The sequence below is a fragment of the Corvus cornix genome, chromosome 6, assembly GCF_000738735.6.
Source record: "Corvus cornix cornix isolate S_Up_H32 chromosome 6, ASM73873v5, whole genome shotgun sequence".
In the NCBI taxonomy this organism is placed as follows: Eukaryota; Metazoa; Chordata; class Aves; order Passeriformes; family Corvidae; genus Corvus; species Corvus cornix.
This window is the reverse complement of record NC_046336.1, coordinates 29,138,323-29,158,638: the sequence shown is the minus strand read 5'-3', so window position 1 is coordinate 29,158,638 and position 20,316 is coordinate 29,138,323. Positions and strand designations below refer to the sequence as shown.

Below are 20,316 nucleotides of genomic sequence, written 5' to 3'. Positions count from 1 at the left end.
CCGTGTCTCCAAGTTGTCTGTCTCAATGAGCTGCTTTCCAGGCAGTGACAGTGCTTCCTCTGCAGGAAGCACTACTCGCACTGTCTCTGCAGGCATTCAGAACAAAGACCTTGCCCATCAGCTGGACAGCCCAATGTGTGAGCACGTGGAAGGCTTGACACCAGTTACATGCAGCTCCTAGAAATCCCAGAAGAGAGAAAAGACTCATTAAAAGTGAGATGTGACAATAGCAGCTTGGTTTACTCCACTGTGGAGTGTGTTGCAAAAGCTTTTTCACATGAGCCCTAATTTCTTCTGATTTCTGTAGTTCCCAGTAATTTTAGGATGCTCCCAGAGTGTAGTGTGTTGGTAGGCTTTTCTACAGGCACGTGGCATCTTTGGAGTACAGGTGGCTGGATGTTTAGAGTATCCCTGGGGCCACATCAGCTCATGCAGTTGCGGTTAGGGATTGCTGCACTTTGTTGCAGAGTTGCGCTTACTGTTGTACTTTGCTTCTCCTGCCTTGCCAAAACTTTTCTTCAGGTACCTCTTGCTCATCCTTCCTTTCCTCTCTTGAGTTTGTATCACTTTATTTTTTGCTTTGTTTAGTGCAGCAAATATAGATTTCCTCCAGCTTGTACTGAGCAAGATGGGAGGTGATGCTGCATAGAATGTAGGCTCTGTAGGGCTAAACTTTTAAAATTCTTGAAATTTAGACCTATTATTCACTTTCAGTGTGATTTATGTCTCTCTACTCCTCATTTGTGCCTCCAGAATCAATCCCCAGTGAAAATTCTGCTTTCTGCTTTACCCCTGCTCACCTCAGTGGCCACTTAGCAGAAGGTTTCACCTATGAGTTAACTAAATGGGGCATTTTGTGTGTCCTTGCATGGCATGCAGTGGAAACATGCATGGGCCCTATTAATATCTGTTCTTACATAAACAGAACCAATTTTATTCAGTTCTGCAGCTAAGGAAGCACTGTGGGAACAAGACAGCCAAAAGCTTGGGAATTACTCTACAAGGAAGGATCTCAGTGTTTCTTGGCAAAAGCTGCTTATGCTCAAGGCTTTCTTGGTAAGAGCCAACAGTAACAAGGTCTTATTCTGAATAGGAGTCTAAATAGAATTTTTCTGCCTTTTTTGAAAGCTCACACACAGAAATCACAAAGTTTATTTCAAAGAAGGGTGATTTTTTATCTAGTTATAGCCAGATACTCAATTTTGAGGAGGGATTCTAATGAAAGAAAAGAGGAGTTGGAGTCCCAAATGGGGACTTATGGAAAATTCTCTTTTCTTTATTTACTTCCAAATACTGACAGGATGGAAATTTTTTTTCCTCCATTCTCTGTCTGTTGGTTTCCTTAACATAGAAAGACAAAACTGAAAGGCATATGGTGGCTTACTTAGCAATAATTGGATTACTAGCATCAGTTGCTATCAGAATTTTATTACAATAGCTACAGAGGTGGCTGAATTGTTGTAGATGGTCATATATAGAATGCCTTTTTGGGGGGTGTTGGAGACTGTAATAGAGGCATTAGATGGCATTAGATTCACAATGTCATAACTTCTAAATGCCTTCGAATTTTTTTTTTTTGCACATGTATATTGAATTTAAATGTGAAATGAGAACCTGTGCCTGGAAGGTCAGTATCTGCAATGCTGTGTCGTGCACACAGGTGCACCAGGGAATGTGGGGAACTCTCTTTGATAATGGTTTCTTAGCTGGGCTGAACACTGATAGCTCTGTGACTCTGATACCAGCACCGGAGACTCTGCCTGTTAAGCTGGTACCAGCACAAATGCCATTTGATGCTGGTGCTTTGTCTCAAGGGGTGCTGCTTCAAAGGTGTCTCTGGTCTCCAAAGACTGCCTCTGGCTGGATAATATTTCAGTGTAAAGATAACATCGTCAGAGATAAGAATAAGGAAAAGATGAATGATACTGTTTGTTCTTGGGTTATTGCTGTTTGTTTTCCCTGGGCTGGAAGATAGAATTAGGAGGAAATTCAGAACGAAATCTTGCATACTGAAAGCTGCTGCAGAGCTGGCAGGAACTGATATGAGAGGGCAGGGCTCTGCCTTATATCCTTCTCCTTTGTGCATTATTCTCCCCCTTCCTTCATGAAATCCTGTCTTCAGCCACCTCTAGCTTTCTGTTCTAATAACATGCTGCAGTGGGAACCTCAGACTGATGGGGAACGTGTGACCCAGTGTATCTGTGCACTGCAGAGGAAGAAGGAGCCTGTTCCCCTTGGCCTGTTTTCCAATTGCCCGTTCCCAATATGTCTTCATGTTATCAGTGGAAATATTTGTAGGAAACCAAGCAATCACTACTGAATGCACTGATCTTCAAATAAATCAGGATAGCTGCTCAATCTTTTGCATTCAGTGCACACTGCAACAGCTGATGTGCAACAAGGCTATTTGCTGAGACCTGCATACAAATGCAACAGTAAGGAGACACCAATCTGCAGAACAAAACTGAAAAAATTCACACCATATGTTCAGCACCACTGATAAAAATGAGCCATTTATTCCCAGGTCCAAAAATAAGTTTGTAACTCTATTTATGAACTTGTTTTTCTGGATCCAAACATAATAGAATGCAACCCATAATTTCTTAACTGCTCACAATTGCACCTGACCATCTGAAAGATATTTCTGAGGTCTTGGAAAAGCCTGTAAGAATCAGAGAAGGACCAAAAAAGCACAGAGAAAATCACAATAGTAAAACAATTAAAAGGCAATAACTTTTAAAATAATTGAGGAAGTATTTAAATTAAGAAATAATCTTGATTCCCATTTCCTGGGAATGTGCACTGTGCAAGGAAATAGAAGGTAATTATGCTAAGAAGACCTGTGGTAAAATCTTTAATTATAATCATTCAGAGAGAAGTTAATTAAAAGCACATCTTTAATGTAGCAGAATGGTTTTCCCTACATGCCACCATTTGGGACTGACTCTCTTCTGCCCTCTCTGTTATTTAGCTTAAATAGTAACAAATAGCTGTGAATGCAGTTCTAATTTTCTCTTATGTGCTGAACAATGGCTTGTGTTCCAGGAGGGGTTGTGCAGAAGGCTGTAGTCTTTCTGCAGGAGAAGAAATAGCCCCTCTCAGTCCCTATTGCTGTGTAAAGAAGTTACAAGAGTAACTGCAAAATTTGAATTTATGAGTTTCCTGGGAGGTGGCTTTGGCCATGCTTCCTTTTTTGCTCCTGTTTTCCACCACCAAGTGGGTCCCAGGTGTGCAGTATTGATATCCCTGTTGGTGGTCAATCTCCATAAGCTGCTGGTCTGGTACTGCACTCACAGCAGCTGCCAGCCTGCCTGAGCTCCATGGGGTGGGATGATTGGCCATGGAAATAATGTAAGGAAGTAGGAAGTGGAGATGTAAACACAGCCATGCAGTTGAAGTCTGGTGATGAAGGTGGTTTTTCAAATGCCCAGCAGGTTGACACTGCTTTTCTTTAAAGAGGGAACTTTGTGCCTACCTGAATGCCGAGCACTGTCAGGCTGCCACAGCCTTATGGTAATTAATCACAGCTTAGGAAGGAGAGCAGAGAGGGTTTTCTCCAGATTTTTTTTCCAGAAGTGATTTAAAAGTTTCTCAAAAGGTGAGGAAATTGACCTTGATATGAAAAATCTGTGGGGTAGGAACACACTCCTATTCCAGACTCTCTTCTCTATGACATGTCAGTGCCCAAATACTTGGCGTGTATGTTTTGGTGTTTGGTGGTTTTTTATTTTTAAGCCATGAAATTTGTTTCCAAATAATTTCTATGTCTCTTTCCCCAGCTAGGCTGCACTAAATGATTGCTAACAGGGGTAATATTTCATTTGGCTGCAGGCTTCCCAAATTAGAGTTTAGTTTATGGTGTTCAAAACCAAATCAGCCCCAACACTGTTGTAGATGTCCATGTTTCTGGCTTACAAACCCCACACCAGCAGTGAAATGCATCCTCTTTCTGCACCTTGCCCCCAAAAAGTCAATGCTAATGGACACAGTAAGGCAAATCAGTTCTGAAGCTTCTAGGTGAGACATTAAGAAGAACTTTTGAAAAGAGACTGGCTGAAAGAGAAGGGCTAGAACTCCTGCGTCTTCAAAATGTTTGTCTATCTGGCAGGCAGTGTTCCAAAGCAATTGTGTGCTCTGAGGCCATGTGTCAGCTGAAATTTGAGATGGGTGGAAAGCTGACTGTGAGGCTGGCTTGAACGGTAAGTGAACAGGACAAACACTTCCACCCTGCACAAGTTCTATGTTCAAGCTATTGTGCAGCAGATGCTTGAAAGCTGCTCATGAGAAGTCTGTGAAGAGCTGGAGGTGCTGGGATGATACAATCCATTGATTTTTTTTTTGGCAAAGCAAACCCTCTGAAGATGCTTTCTGAGCACCAGAGTGAAGTGCCATTACAGGGCTTTGTGTGGCAGGTCTGAGATGGGACAGAGAGGGAGGAACCAGGCCAAAGCAGTAAGGTAACATGTCTAAACTGAGGTTTTAATATGCATCAAACAGCACAAATTGAAAAATGGCTATAGACACATTTAATCAGGGTAATTGGAAAGCCTTTTTAGGAGTTTAGTTTGTATTACCCAGCTCAGTGTACAGAAATGATGAGTTCACATTGTATCAGTTTCAAGAGTTGATAATGCAGTGAGTGATTGCCTAGTTTTTATCAGCTCTGAGTGAAATTTTTCAATTTAAAAGTTGCTGTTTCTGTTAAAAGAACAAACATTTAAACATTTAGGCAGGTGGCAGGTTCTACAAACTGTCCACAAAATTAAAAATAACAGTATGTCATCAAAATTCTATCAACTGAGATAACCTCAGGCTGCTGGAAATTTCTGATCTAGAAAAGCTGGACTAATATGTTCTGGCCATAGGAAGAGAGAGAAGGCCCAGTCAAAACCTAACGTTTCTGCTTCTACTAATTTTTAATATTCTGTACAAAAGATCCATTAATAAATTTTGAGATTAAAGACTTAACTAATTGTGATAGTGAATACTTAAATATCTTCCATTTCAAGATATTTTTTTACTAATCTGTTTCTATCATAGGGTTTTCCTTTGGTAAAATAATGTTTATCAATATTATATATATTCCTTAAGGGTAAAATCATGGATATCTCTGCTCCAAATCTCCTAGGTTCTGTCTACAAGGTGAACTCTCAACAGCAAATGGCACACTAATTTTTCATTCTGCTTAAAATGCAGATAAAATATTGCCATTGAGTAATAAAGGTATAGGTTACATTTGTAAGATATACCTTAGTTCCTTTCATGCTAAAACAATTCAGCTCAAAGCATCTTGCTGGTGCACCAGCAAGATATTTATTACCATGGCAAATTTACTTACTACCTTCTTGATGTTACATGACCTCAGATTATTAAATGACTATCAAACATAATAATAGCTTTCAAAGAGCATAATAAAACTAAACATCTCTACAGTGCTGTGGAGTACTGCAATATAATCTCAATTAAAAAAAGTAAAACTGAAGTCTACAGGGATTCCTGTATGTTGTATACTCAGAGAAGATGCATTATTAAAATTAATGCATATATTGTTGAGCTCTGTTCCTCTTTGGAATGCAAATTCCTAGATCTTGGAAGTGCCAAGGTAGCTGCAGAGTAGCTGAACCTATCAGTGCCAGATATTGACTCAGATTTGCTGTACCTATAAGAAGCCTGTCTCTAGCAGGTGATCTCTCAAAAGCTGTGTTTTAATAAATTATCTCACAGCAGTTCATTTTGCTGTGAATTTTGAGATACTATATTCAGAAATGTGTGCAGCCTTTCTTCAAGACTTGGTGTTATATCTTCTCTCCCAACAGTGCTTTTATAATTACTTTCTTTAATAGGAAGCCAGAAAAATATTTGCCATAGCAAAGTTTAGCAGAACGAATTCAAGGTGTTATGTCCAAAACACCATTGGGAAGATTTTGGGTTATAAGGGTGTGCACTTTTAAAAAGTACTGGCTTTTCTTTAAATATTCCTGCCACTGAAGATGATGACTTTGAGGCTACAAGCTGGTGTTTTTGTATAAGTAGATGCTGGAAAAAAGTGTCCTCAATGCACTGTACTGATTTAAGTCCTCCCCTTGCCTTGCAGTTTTTTACTTAAAACTGTACTGTCAAACAAACGGCTTTTCTTCAGCATATTTTACCCTCCGTTCAAACAGCAGTTTGGCTAAATGCAATATGCAATAGCTTTGTGAACCACCCTGCAGTGGATTAACCATTGGTGAAAGAAGTAAAAAAAATTAGACCCAAAGCCCAACTTTAAAATGGAAAGAAAAAAAATCGATGTGTTTGTGCGTCTTTATCAGACACAAAATGTTTATTTTGCAGACTTGTTCTATTCTGTGGCTCCAGATTCTTTGGCTACAAGGGATGTATTTTTAAATTTTGAATGAGTTGTTAATTAGAGCAATTTCTTACACTAATTAACTGCAAAGATCCCTGGAGAAGTCTCTGTTCTTATGCAGAAATCCATGTGAGATTAAAAAACTGTGATGTGTATTTAGGGTGCAGTGACAGAAGCAATGAAGCTGTGAGTGCTGTGTGTTCATAGCTGCACCACTTCCACAGAGAGTTCATTTTCTTTGTTAGTACTGTAAAGTTCAGGAAGCAAATGCTTAGTGCCTCTTGTTGAAAAGGTTCCAGTGAAGACCATGCAATAATTAAAGCTGATTTTTCTAAAGGGAATTTGAACAAAAATAATGCTGACTCTTTAACCTAGGGGCACTGCAGGGGAAAGGGGAAGCCTAGGTTAAATCCCAGATGTTTAACAAAATATTGGAGCAAGCCCAGAATAAAATAAGGCAGCTGGATGGGATGGGATTAAATGTACTCACTCACTGGAGTTTGCAGGGGACGTTCCTAGGTTTATGACTGTAGAATAACTCAAGATAGAAGAGACCTCAGGAATTCCTGAGGAGGAGTTTTCCTTGCCCCAGAGTGTCTGCAGTGCTCAGACAGGTGTATTGGCTGGTAAATCCAGTGCACTGGGATGCTGGAAAGTGAGAAGTAGTACTTTTGAGCAACAGATTTAAAAAATTGCAATTTCTTATTTACAGTCAGGAAATTTATAGTGAAACTGGAATTTTTTAGCAGTATTAGGGCAGGAGATCAAAGAAAGCACGTGAAGAGACTTGGGGTCACAGGTGGGCATTCTCACGTGCCAACCCATTGATCTGAGAGCTCTTGAGCGCATTATCTTCCTTTTCAGCTGAGCATTATCAGCATTAGGGTTGTAAGTGAACGGAAATTGTGTAGTTCAGCACTGTGCATGAAATTCCTCTTGGCAGGCACGGAGTGCTTTGTGTGTGTGTAAGATTTGGGTCTTGCTTTATTTAACAAGGCACTTCAGTGCTTGCCAGCCTGCTTAGCATATAGAAGCTCTTGGAACTAAGCACATGCATGTTTTCCTCACTTGGGACTAAACCAGAAGTTTTGCATTTTCATTATAATTATTCTAAGGTTACTTGAGGCTTGATCAAGGTTACTTGATCACTTTTTGTGCTTGACAAGTTCCTCCTGAGTAGCTCTGATTAGGTAAGTAGCGGCTGTTTCACTGCTGTGCGATAAACACATGACAGATGTAATTGCAATAACACTTTTGTGTCTGTACTAAAAACTGGTGAATATTTGGAATTTTCTAATTTTCTAGTTGACGCAGGAAAAAATCACAAGGAACAAAAGGATAAAAAGTGAAAAGGGTATCAAAACTAGAACAGTTTTTCCAGTTTCCATTTTACATCGTTAACTGTCTGGGGTCCAGATAACACAAGATCTGATTCAAACCTCTATTATCTCTAAAATTTAAAATAGCACCACTGAGGTCTTTCAAAGGTAAAATGTAGTTCAATTTTAAATGGCAAAAGCTCCAGCTGGTTTGGGGAGAGACTTTTAAAATCCTTCCCATTTGGCTACTTTGGTGTTTCTTGTAAATGTCTCCTGTATTCAACTACGAACTCCTGCTGTTTTGTATTTGTATCTTCCATTTCTCATAATATTTACCAATTACAGGGTTGTCGCAGCTCTTATATTGTGTAAAACTGTGGGTGCCCTGCACAGAAGGGAATTTAATACATGGAATACATGACATTTTTGATGACCTCTGAGCCTTTGGATGCCTTTGAGTGACCGCTTGACCTTTTCTGTTACCTCTGACCACATGGGTGACCTTTGAGCTCTGGAAGACCTGTGACCTTTTGGCAACATTTTGAGCTCATCATGACCTTTCAGTGACCTTTGACCCTGCAAGACCATTTGTCCTTTTGCAATGACCTGTGTCCCAGGATGACATCAGAACTTTGGGAATGACCTCTGGTGTGTTTTCTGTTCGAATTTTGTTAGCATTTGTAGCTCCCTCACCAGGGCTATGCTGAGGTCTTGACTACAAGAACATTGCAAATGCTTAGAAGAGCCAGAAGTGCTGTTTATCCTCCCAAAAATAGCCCAGAAAGCACAAGTGAGCAGTGATCAAACTGGTCTGGAATTGCAATTCAGCCTTGTACATTCTGTTTCTTCTCTCCACAGGCAAGCAACAAAGAGGATGCAGAAAGAGACAGACTCACATTGCTAAGGTAGGATGAAAACATCCCTTATTCAACTGCTTCACGGAAACTTTTGATATCTCAAGAGAAATTTGTGTACTATACTACTCTAATGTAATGACAGTTGGTTTGTTGGAGATTTGCTGGAGGAATAACCTAAAGAGTGAAACTTCTCAAAGTCTTAATGCTGATGTGTATCAGCTGTAGACAGATAAATGCAGGCCATTGTCACCAGCTAACTCCCAAACAAATGTATTGTTGACTCCTGGGTGGGTGGTTTGTGTGGGTTTTTCCTCAGTATTCCTCTAAAGTTTTATTTTGCTTGTAAATCCCTACATCGTGGGTCATGCATTGGTATGACCTGAGGGGCCAGGAGGAACTGCCTGGTGTCAGAAACCATTTAACTCGTGTGGAGTTGCACCAGTTGGCAGATTTACAATCAGTAAATATAACAATAATTGAAATCCTTTGCTGTGTTTCTGTCCGAAAGACTTGGCTTTTATGAGACTGGCATTTCTCTAAGCAAACAGCATTATGTTATGCCCCAAGACTAGATTTCCTTGCATCATTTCTCCAGCACACTTGTCTGATTTACCACAAGGCCATAGCTTAGCAAAACAATTTCTTATGAGGAATATTTTTACTCATAAAATTCTAGAACCACAGTAATATCTTCCACCCCATTTGCATTTTGGACTAAAAATACGTGGACTAAGCTAATAGCCACTGGAAAATCATGGTACACATTCCAGTCTTTAAGATATTGAGATGTTGTGAGACCAAGTTTATTGAATTCTACAGTAAAACAGCTGAGGAACAATGTCATGGTTCAGAACAACTTCAAGTATTTCCCAAATATTTTGCACTGCCAGACGCTGCTGAAGTATCCCACTTAATATTCTGTTTGCTTTGCCAGTAATGCAGCAGATTAATAAACCACATTAGGTAGGAAATAGCTTTTTGAGAGAACTAGGAAAGATAATTCAAGGTTTTAGACAAAGCTATTGAAGCAGAAACAGGCTGGCATTTCCCAGAAGCTAATCAAATACTAGCAGAGCAACAAGGGAGCGTAACACATCATTTGTAAGTCAAAAGTCAAGAGAGAAGATTTAAAAAGATACTTTAGAAAAATACTGTTTCCATTTGCCAGCAGACAGTACCTCTCAAAGTCAAGCCTCTATCACTATAGAAATCACCAAGCCCCGTTGAAACAATCATCTGTTCTGTGAGGGAGAATCTTCTAAATCACAGTGATGGTTTAGGACTGGTGGAGGACCTGCACAGGCTCCTTACTCACTCCTGGATCTGGGACATGCGGTCAGGTTCAGTAGATAATAGAAATTCTGGGTGTTTTATTTCTACATTTTTTGATCACAGTCAAACTACTGGCAATTGTTTTTTTCTGGTCACACTGAATTTCAGTTCTTCCTGCCATGCACTGTTGATACGTAATGCTTTGGATGTCCATCTGGGTTATAGACAACTGAATTTCAGTAGCTGCAGTGAAAGGAGAAAAAAACCAAACCAAAACTGTGTGTGTAAATGTTTTTGATAAATGCTGGAGTATACCATCAGGGAGACAGTGAACACTCAGCTTCAACTCTAGTGGACCTAGGGCATTCTTCTCAGGGATTTAAGATCAAATCCCTTTGGATACAGAGTAGAATTAAAGCCAAATTTTCTGTCTTGAGTTTGTGCCCTATTTTGGATTTTAAAAAATCCTTTAATTCTCAAATATTTTTTGGTAAATTTGTGCACTATGATTTTGTCTCCCTAACTGAAATTTGTGCAGGACCCTAAGTTCTGTATTCTTGAGACATCCAGATTCACATTTCTCAGAGAACTTCATGTTCACTGGTGTGCATTCTTTTACAACCAAGATCTGGTGAAGGTCAGCAAAAGGCTTTTTTTTTCCTGGAACTCAACTTGAATATGCCATTCTTGAAAGCAATGCTTTTTTATTTGTTTAAGAAGTACTGTCAAGTGGGCTAATTGCTGATGTGAACTTCCTGACTTGTTTGTATTCATTTCAACAAAACTAAGTAAATGCCGTTGGTAAATACTCACTTGGCAAACCCTTAGGCCAGTCAATAAAGCTGTATCCCCAATCATTTGTTACTGTCACTCTGCTGAAGTGAAAATGCACAGTAATTTGTTTCTAGCAAAATAGGATGAACCAATCACTTGGCCATTTAGTTTGAGGTAGTGTCTTGTCTGAGCAGAGAAGGGAGCCCTTGAATGAAGTGAGCTCACCTCCAGCAAGCAGGGGCATTATTTGCCTTGAGATCCCACTGCTGGTCTAAAAGTATTATCCAATGCCAAGGTCACTTCTGAGAACAGCTTTTAGATGTGACAGTCTGCTCCCTGAAAGGTGTGTACTGCACAAAGACCAAAACCCATGGAATAAATGTGTAGGAGAGAGAGCTGTAGCCTCAGTCTGCTGTGATGGGAATAAGTATTGCAATCAAGAAGCTGCTGGGCGTATTGTGAAGCCTCCTGGTTCTAAAGCAAAATGTTGGTGTTTGGTTGCCATAAAATTACCTTTTCCTTAAGTCTAAGCACAAGGAATTGCTGCCCAGTTTCTCAGTAAATACATAAGTAAAGAATGATGCTCTCAAGAGTACATGATTGGGAAAGGACAGGAAGTCTACTTTACCTTTCCCAAATTGATGGCTAGTTCTGAACTGAGAGCAAGGCTAATTACCATGCACCTTCTTTCACGTCCCTGACGTGGAATATATTCTTTGTTGTTTGAAATGCATTTGTGCTGCTGCTTTTATAATACAGCAGTTTCAGAGCAAACGGGATGATGCTTCCCTTTTTCAGTTACTTCATGTGCTCTTGTATTCCAGAACTGAAACTTGTCCCAGTAATTTAACATTTATCAAATTCCTTTTATCATGAAAAAGTGAGGACAACTCACAGTTTAGGCTAGCAAGTTACGGACTTCTGTGACTTTAATTTTGTGTAACGATTGTTGTTTTTCATTTAGTGTTACACCCTTTTAAAGCAAATTAGTGTGATACCACAAGATCCCTGTCAACTGATTTTCTGCTTTGTTTCATAGAGGCTTAAGTTCATGGCATATACAAATCTCTTATCTTAGGAATCTGACATACAGAAGTGTGTTTGATACACGTCTATCTGTGTGCTTAGCAGGCAGTTTTAATCCCTACATTAAGTCAGTTATTAAGGGCAAATAAAAGTGCTTGTCTTGGGGGGCAGACTATTAACATATACAGGAATCTCAAAATGTTGCAGGATATTTTTCTTTTGGAAAAAAATAATTAAGGCAGATCCATCCTGTTGGGCTTTGGTTTTTATTGTTTCAGTGTAAAAGCTAATTATTAAATCTAATTAGATTTACCTGCTCTGCTGGCTAAATTTGAGAGTAACTGGAGGTACACCCTGTGTCTCTGTAACCAGGACAGTGTCACCAGGCTGGCTGTGCACTCTGCTAAACGCTGCTGAATCCAGCAGGCACAAATAGCACTGTTGTTGTTATGGGAAACTGGTCTTTTGTCCTGCCTGTTCCAATGCCAGTACAATCCTGCTGCCTTTTGGAAAGAGAAGTGCAGAGTAGCCAGAGGCCTTAGAATATAAAATATTTGTGATACAAAGCTGACATACCTTGTCACATCTATCAAGGATGTTTTGTCAGAAAGTGCCTAGGGATTAACAAACTAGCAGGTCCACAAGACAAGTCTGAAATGGATGAAGTGTGTTTTGAAGGAAGGGATCACAAGGCTGATGTTTCACTTCTCCTCCTTTGCTCTCCAGATACTCTTTTCATAAAATATGCAGAGGCACAATGGTAATTTGTAGTGAAGACCAAACATGGTAAAAATGACAAGCAATGGCAAGTGTGTGATAAAGCTTTTCAGGGTAGTTTTTCCTCTGATCTGATATTTCGTCTGTTCACACTTTGTATTTTAAACAGCTTTTTAATTTTTCCTCGATTCAGAAGAGTTGACCAAGGTTTGGAAATCTGTGGTTACACAGTAAGCTTGAGATACTAATGCCTCCCTACAATGGGATTACTTTTAGGGTTTTGCTTGGTTTATTTTGGTTTTTCTAATTTTTTTGATCTTCTCACAAAATATAGTAAATTAAAAATCTGGTTTTCAGATTTTTCTTGGTAGTGAGGTCAGTGGGGAAGACTTATTAATCAGTAAAAGCTCTCGGCTTTGCTTTAGTCTCCCAAAACCACTTTTTAAATTTTCTAGGTGAGAATTTTAGAGAAATTCACTGTTTTGTATGTTTGTCCACATGCATAGTCATGTCCACGGGATTACCTTGGTGTTGGTTGAACTGATGTAAAATTCTATGTGGAGCTTTCTTTCCTTTGGTTTTAAGAGTAGGTTATTTGACTTTTTTTCTGCTTGATACGAATTTAACTAAAGTAAACCTGATTAAAGGGCAATACATCCACATTATTTTGCACTAGCTTGACTAAATCGGCTTAATATTCCTTCCCCATGGTGTGCCAGCACTGCAGAGTGATGTGTAATGTGGTGTGATAACACTCTGTTGGCTCCCTCACATCCATTTAGGATGACCTGTTTCTATCACTGCCACTGCTACTCCACTGCTTACATTGACCTTTTGAAGTTTTGGGACTTTGTTTGTTTGTATTTGTTGTGTGGTGGTTTTGTTTTTCCCACAGTAATGTTTGTAACAGGATTTCTTTCTGTTTATGCAATCAGGCTGGTCAGGAGAAAGCGAGTGCAGTCATTTTGGGCACTGCCTGTGGGCATGGAGGGACAGATCCAGGCTAAGCAGACACAGTCACATCTCCTCTGATAGAGCCCATGAATGATTACAGGGAATGTGATCCACTGTCCAGAGCCAACACAGCTCTGCTGGGTACTGATACAGGGAATTTTTCAAGTGGTTTCAATGGGGATGCAGACTGAAACTATGGAACTACACTTTCTAAGTAGGCATTGTGCCAAAGGTCAAGGTTTCATTTCTAACTTTCATGTTAGGATAGAAATTAGAAAATAAATATTAGAAAGGAAAGAACTTTTGAGTATTTTTCAACCAAAGAGAATAGTTTCCATCCAGTAACAAGTGACATGTGCAAAATCCTTGCAAAGTGTTGCTGGCAATCATTGTAAATTGTAGCTCAGTGGAATTTTTTTCCAGCTTTGAGAGTTTGAGAGTAAAACCCTGCAGAAATTTTAGGTTACCATATTTTAATCTGCAAGTACAGTTCTCTGAATTTCCCCCATTTTCCCTTAACAGCAATCATTAACATTTGCTAACATCTCACCCTTTCTTCAGGGAGCATGACAGACTGAGGAAATAGCAGTTTTCCAGACTTTATGCCAGAGCAAAGTTTTACCTTAATTGCTGTCAAGCAGTTTGTTTCTCTCCCAGCAGTAAAGCAGGTGTCTGTATCTCAGTAGAGCAGTGCCATGGTAAATTGAACAAGGCAGGCACTAAAATATATCCCTGAGAGCTGAAACTGCTTTGAACATCCTGAGTCATTTCAGCTGTGTGGCTGGAACTGAAGAAATAGAATTACAGAACCTGTTTTCTTATTGATTTCTTATGAAAATAGAACTTATGTAACTTAAGATCTTTGGGTAGTCTATATAAAAAGAGAAGTCAGTCCAGTTTACACCAGGGACTATTTTGAGCTAGAAGATTCATAATTTCTCCTGTGTCTGCGGTTGGGCTTGCTTTGCTTTGTACTTAGAGTCTGTCTCTCCTATCAAACAGCAAGGTTTCATTGCTGGCATAGCCGTGCACCTGCCTAAACTGCTCCGGAATAACAGGGCTGCATTTCTGATCCAGCTGGTGATGTATCTTGACTTGGGCAGTAGATACTTCAGGGGTGAAAGGTGTATAAAGCACCACAGGGAAGCATTCTGTAGTGTGGCTGTCCCTCAGGCAGTGTTCTTTCACCCAGTGTGCAAGAAGCAATCAACCACTGAGCTGTTTGGTTTCCTTCCCATTCTGCAGAAAGGATGCCAGGAATCACTCATTTCTGGATGCAAGCACTGCCTTTTATACAAAAAGCTACCAAATAATGATACAGAAATGGGATTCTCAGAATCCAGAAATGGTCACTCACGCTTACACAACAAAATTCACAATGTGTATGCAGTGGTCTGGGTCCAGTTCATAATACTATCATTTGCATATACAAATTTCCCTAGGAGTGTAATTTTTAGCTTTATAAATGTCTAGGGTAACTTGAGATCATATTTTCATCCTATCTGCTCCCACGAAGTTATTATTTAACCTTATGCTCTATTAGAGTTTTGGCTTGAATCAATTGTCAATGAAATAAAGATTTCCAGTACTCTGTGCCTGGGGGCTCTTCATTGCTCTGTTGCTCTGGCGCCTTGTTCTCATGGTTTCAAGACCAGCTCACAGTCCCTGTGAACTTTTTGTGCATTTTTTAACATCATGTGACATCAGTATAAACCCAGGGGTTTTCCTAACTGGAGTTAGTTGGCAACTCTCATTTGAGTTTTACTTTTGCCAAGTGTAGCTGCTGATCGTATTTCTGTTCAGAAATATTTTATGATGGCATGCAACTTGCTAAGATAAAGCTGCATTTGCTCTTAGCTCTTCATAGTTCCTATGGGATAAAATTCTCCTCCAGAGAAACCATAAGCCAGTTATGTCAATGAGGGAAAAAAATCCAGAGGAACGGGGTCAAGAAGCACATTTCCAAGTCGGAGACCTTGTTGAGGAGAATATATTTCAAACACGTGTTAAATACACCCTAAATTACAGACTTGGATTCGTCTGGAACTTCAAATACCTTTGAGCCTTTTTTTCTTCTAAATTTTTCTTTCTTTTACTGCTGCTGAATCAAACAAAATCTGCCCATGGTGGGAGAATTGCTAATTGGGATTTTCAATTACTATAAAATTTGTCAGTGCTTTATGAAGTGTGCTGCTGTTATGTGCTGTAGTGACAGAGTAATTAAAGCAGATGCAAAATATACAAGAAGCCATCTCTTCCTGCATGTGCCATTGCTATGGGCTGTGTGTGGAGCAGCCCTTGGCTCCAGGGAACGGGGTCACTCTGATGTTAATGGAGGCACATTGTGCCAGCGTAAGCAGCTGTGGGAATGCAGCCTGGTACTGGGCTCCGCTTTTGGAGCTTTTCCTCAGCTTCAGAGGGAGTTAACAAGCAAATCGTTCTTCACACACAGAGGGGATGAAAGAAAGCGTCTCAAAGCTGATTTTATTTGCTGCTGAAACAAAGTTAAAAAGAAGAACTCTTCAACTACTTGAATTCATTTTAGCTTTCTACCCTAAATTTAGCATTTAGCATTTTTCATGACTCAGACTGCATGGGAAAGATGGAATGCAAAGATTGTTTCCTCAAATGAGAGCTGTCATATGGAATATTTTAGGTTTTGGGTTTGTTTTTGTTTTTATAGTCAAATAGGTTTTTATTTTGCTCTTTGTGGGATATATTATTGTAAGCAGTATTGAAGAGCTGTGTTGTCCATTGACTTTGCTGCTCTCCTGCAGATACATCTTTTAAAATGGTCTAGCCTGGGAAATAACAGATAACGATTTTACAAACTCCTTTCTCAGAAATGGCACTTAAGATCTGTGGTTCTCTTCTAGTGTGACATTAATGCTGTTTGTGGCACAGGAGGACTGTCAAGAGAATTTGAAAATTAGAGATATGAATCATCATAAAAACAGTGGTAATGATGTTTTCCATGACTGCTGGTCTGTGATGTAACTCTGGATCAGAGCATGCTTTATTACTGAGAATAGAAATTCAGTGGGATGGGAAAGAAGTTCCCTGATCCTCCTTGATGATTTCTTTGATACCACAAGCCATCTAGCTGTTTAATTCCATTTAATTATTTCAGAGTAAATTAGTAATTGAGAGTAATGGCACAAAAGCCTCTCTGCACAGGAGGATGAGAATGCCAGTTATTTATTGCAAAAAATTGCAAAATATTTCCAGAGAGGATGGACATGGCCAGAAAGGTGGTTCTGTTATTTCTCTCAGATTGCTGAAGAGGGAATTATTAGGCCAATAAATGAATTGCCAAGTTTCATGAAATATTCTGAATCTAGAGTCCGAAGGCACTTTTACAACACTAGCAATATACAAAGCCTCTGATTTTGCCTTATATTTTATTAAATAATTAATAATTTGCTCTAATATTTCAATGTCCCTGTATCTCCAGCATACTGGTTGGAAATGCTGTCTGTTTTGCTTTGGCTTTCTTGTGATCTGAAGATTCAGATATGGTTCACTTGAATGAACTAACTTAATTAAGTTTTTGGCTCTTTATGAAGTAATGAAATAATTTTGGTGGCCAACAAAAATAATATTTGGCATTGCTTTTCACGGTACACAATACTGTGAATATGTGATAAAATATTTTTGGGGGTAATTAAACGGATGAAGTCTATAAGGTTTTGGTATGACCAGTGGGGAATGCTATAGAGGCCCTTTCTAATTAACAGGGCAACATTTTGCTTTACCACTCAGCTGGTTTGAAGGCAAAGGGTTTACTCTGCAGAGAAGGCTCAGAAAATTTTTGTTACTAAGTAAAAGTCTCAATAACCTTTCCTCACATACCACAGGCTTATGCCTGGATGGAATAAGGGAAAGCATTAGTAAAAGCCCAGACTCCTGGTGAGGAAGAAGGAATTCTTTCTTTCAATATGACTTGTGCATGAAATATTTTAAGTGTTGTTTTAATATTTATGGTCAAATGCGTTTTGCATTTTAGGTAGTCTATAATTCTGAGAAACAGCTGTGAAACCTTTCTCACATATTGCCAATATCATCAATTCACTAGAAACTGCTCCCTTAGATACCATCCAACATCTGAGTCCTGCCTGTGCCACTCCAGTTGGAGCGGGTTGTCGTGTAAAGTCACACCAGCATAGACCTGTAATGGTGGACAAGTATACACTAAAAATACCCTTTCCAGTTTGTTGGCAACAGGAGGAAGATTTGGTTTTGGTTTAGAAGGGCAATTTTGTTTACTGCTTGGATTCTGAAAATGTTAGTGCTCTGTGGTTTTTCCTTGAGGCACATTGCCACTGAGGAAGCAAACATGGACTGCAGGCTCCAAAGTGGCACCTGGGCTGCTGGTGGGCAAGGCAGACACATCCCTGGCAGGGCAGCTGTGGCTGATGAAGGCTCTGGGTGTGGGGGTGGTGTGTTCAGGGCCCTGGACCTGAAAGGGGTTCAGACCTTGTGTCCAGGGCAGGAGGGGCACCAAAGCATTCAGTGGTCACACCTGGCTCAGAATGCTTTGTGTGTGGAGGGTGGGTGATGTATCTTGGTCCATCAGCAATTTAGTAGTTTAGGTTCTCATTTTTTTCCACGAGTGCTTGTTATTTTCTCTGATACTCTGATGATTTCTGTATGAAACACTGACACTCATTTGCTGCCACGTTTCCCAAAGAATGTTCCATTTTCATTCAGGGCTTCCCAAAGCTTTGGCATTTTTTTGTCATATATGTTGCATATAATTTTTTTCCAAGTAATACAGGGTTGTAATGAAACTAGAGTATCTCTCAAAAACAAAGATTATTTGCCTTCCATGTCCTATAACCAGGGCTTCATAAGGAATAACATCTTTTTAAAAACACCCCCAAAATGGTCTTCTTCCTACTACTTCACACTATAGCTGCCATAAAAGTGAACTTTCTGAATTTCTGTTTTGGTTTTAGTGTAATATGATGAAATTGGTATGTCAGCAATGGCATTTTTCTTCCTAGGTTTGAAGTCCAGTAGTTTTCCAGACAAATAGGATATTCCTGAGTTATTGGAAAATTCATGCTGAGCTACTTCATACTGGCTAACTTTGCATGTCACCTCTCATGTTTCTGTTGGCTGGCAAAAAATGGCTGTTATTTGCTCTTTCTATTTTCTATGCTATTATTTCTACTTCTTTTGACTCTTTCTCTGCAAAACACTAACTCTAGTAGCCTGCAAGTGGGAGACTTTAAATATTAAGAGGAAAAGACAGCTGATAATGTTCAATGCAGGCAAACATCCAATCATGCTCCTAAGATGTTTAAAATCAATTGTGATATCTAACTCGTTTTACGATTTTGAGAAATATTTTTATCTCCTTAAGACTGATAAGTGGATAATTTTTTCTTTTGTGAGCACAAATGAACAAATGCATTTTGTATTTTTTATCTTGGCAGTTCTATGAAGCAGAAAACACATGATTACAATCTTGTTGGGGTTTAGATTCAGCGTGAAAAACCTAAGGTGTCTTCAGAGAAAGCTCTGAAAAGTTTGCTGCTTATGCTTTTGACTTGTTTGTTCTAGAGACTGTAATAAACTGGTTACAGAAAAGAAAATATCCTCACTGAAATTCAGATCCTAGGTTTATTTTTGCTGGCTTATGACTACGTATTTTTTCTTCACAAAATAAAATCTGAGAAAGAGTTTTAGTTAAGCCCTTACAACTGTCAGCTTTCATCCTTTACCATTTGCAGGTTAAAAACGTAATTTAGTGACACAGAATCTTATTAAAACTGCATGCTGCAGATGTTTTCTCACGGCTAAATCTTTCCAGTAAAATCCTCAATGTGCCAAAATATTGCTTTTTTAAAGCTCCTCCCTTAAAAAATGAAATCAGTGACTCCTTCACCATCTGTCCTGAAGAGAATTAAATTGACAGAGGTTTTCAGAGCAGTAGCCAGAATGCCCTTCTCTCCCCCAGTTGTGTTTTGAATTCTGTATATTGTACTTCTTTTTAATTCTTTGCTGCAGAAAGTTTGCTACTTTTTTCAAAATTACAACTTTGTATAAAAAGTACTTCAATTTTTCTCAGCTGTTCAAACAACTGCGTCCCTTCATAGTCCATAGCACCCTGTGGGAATGGTCTGCATCACGGTTTCCAGTTTTTCTTGTGAGTTTTATTTTAAAGGGTTTGTTCAGATGAGCAAGGACTGCCCTGAAAGGTGGTAACAGAGTTTTAAATAAGCTGTATATAATTAAAATGGTAAATGGGAAAATTTGATGCAATGTTTTTTGAGAATATTTTCAGGCCTCAGTCTGGTCATATCTGAGCACCTAGGAAGACTTTACCAGGCTTGTAAAAGTGTAACGTGGCTCTGCTGGGAAAGCAGATGGTGCAGGAACGCAGTGGGTGGGCTCCTGGATAATATCCACCCAAAGCACCCAGCCTCAGGTGGCATGGAGCTCTAGGGAAAACACAGGGTGGTTTTGCAGTCATACTGGTGGATATTTTTGGGCTGCCAGGGAAGGGGTAAGTTTGCACCTCGCTCCTGCCAGGGCTGAGATGAGGTCAAGGAAAGGCTGCATGAGCCAGAGGTGCATCGAATTTATGGGTCCTCTAAGCACACATGCTCCAGGAGGAGAGGAGGTACCCTTGTCCTGCAATTTAATGTGTGATGGACAACTTGTTTAGTCTCCCATCAGTGGAACTGAAAGGTGTGAGGCAAGTTAATGAAAATATTATGAAGGGGTCACCAAGGAAATATGATCTTCTTCATACTTCATTTTCCCTCTTTGAATTAGATTCATTTGTCCATTTCAGTCTTTTTCCAATGAGTTTGCTCAGATTGATGACAAAACAAGCTTTATTTTAAAATACACCTTGAAAGCAGCAAGGCATTTTTCTTATTATATATTTGTAGAGTGCATCCATGACTTGATTTACATGAGATTTTTGTTCTAAAGGTTTCTGTTCTACGTGTCCACTTGTCTGCTGCTGTCTGGTAACTGGAACTGCTGTGAAATGAAAGGAAAAGGGCAGTTTAGGATTAGTGCAGCTGTAGAG

At 39.4% G+C, this 20,316-nt stretch overlaps 1 protein-coding gene across 8 annotated transcripts in view; it reads left to right on the top strand.

The window, feature by feature from the left end:
- Positions 1-20,316, top strand: part of FAM13C (family with sequence similarity 13 member C) — a 115,472-nt gene that overhangs the window by 22,488 nt on the left and 72,668 nt on the right. For all 8 annotated transcript variants that reach the window (XM_039553823.1, XM_039553824.1, XM_010400818.4 and 5 more), the window contains exon 6: positions 8,527-8,573. In XM_039553823.1, the coding sequence (XP_039409757.1) occupies positions 8,527-8,573 (47 nt within the window). The remainder of the gene's footprint in view (positions 1-8,526; positions 8,574-20,316) is intronic.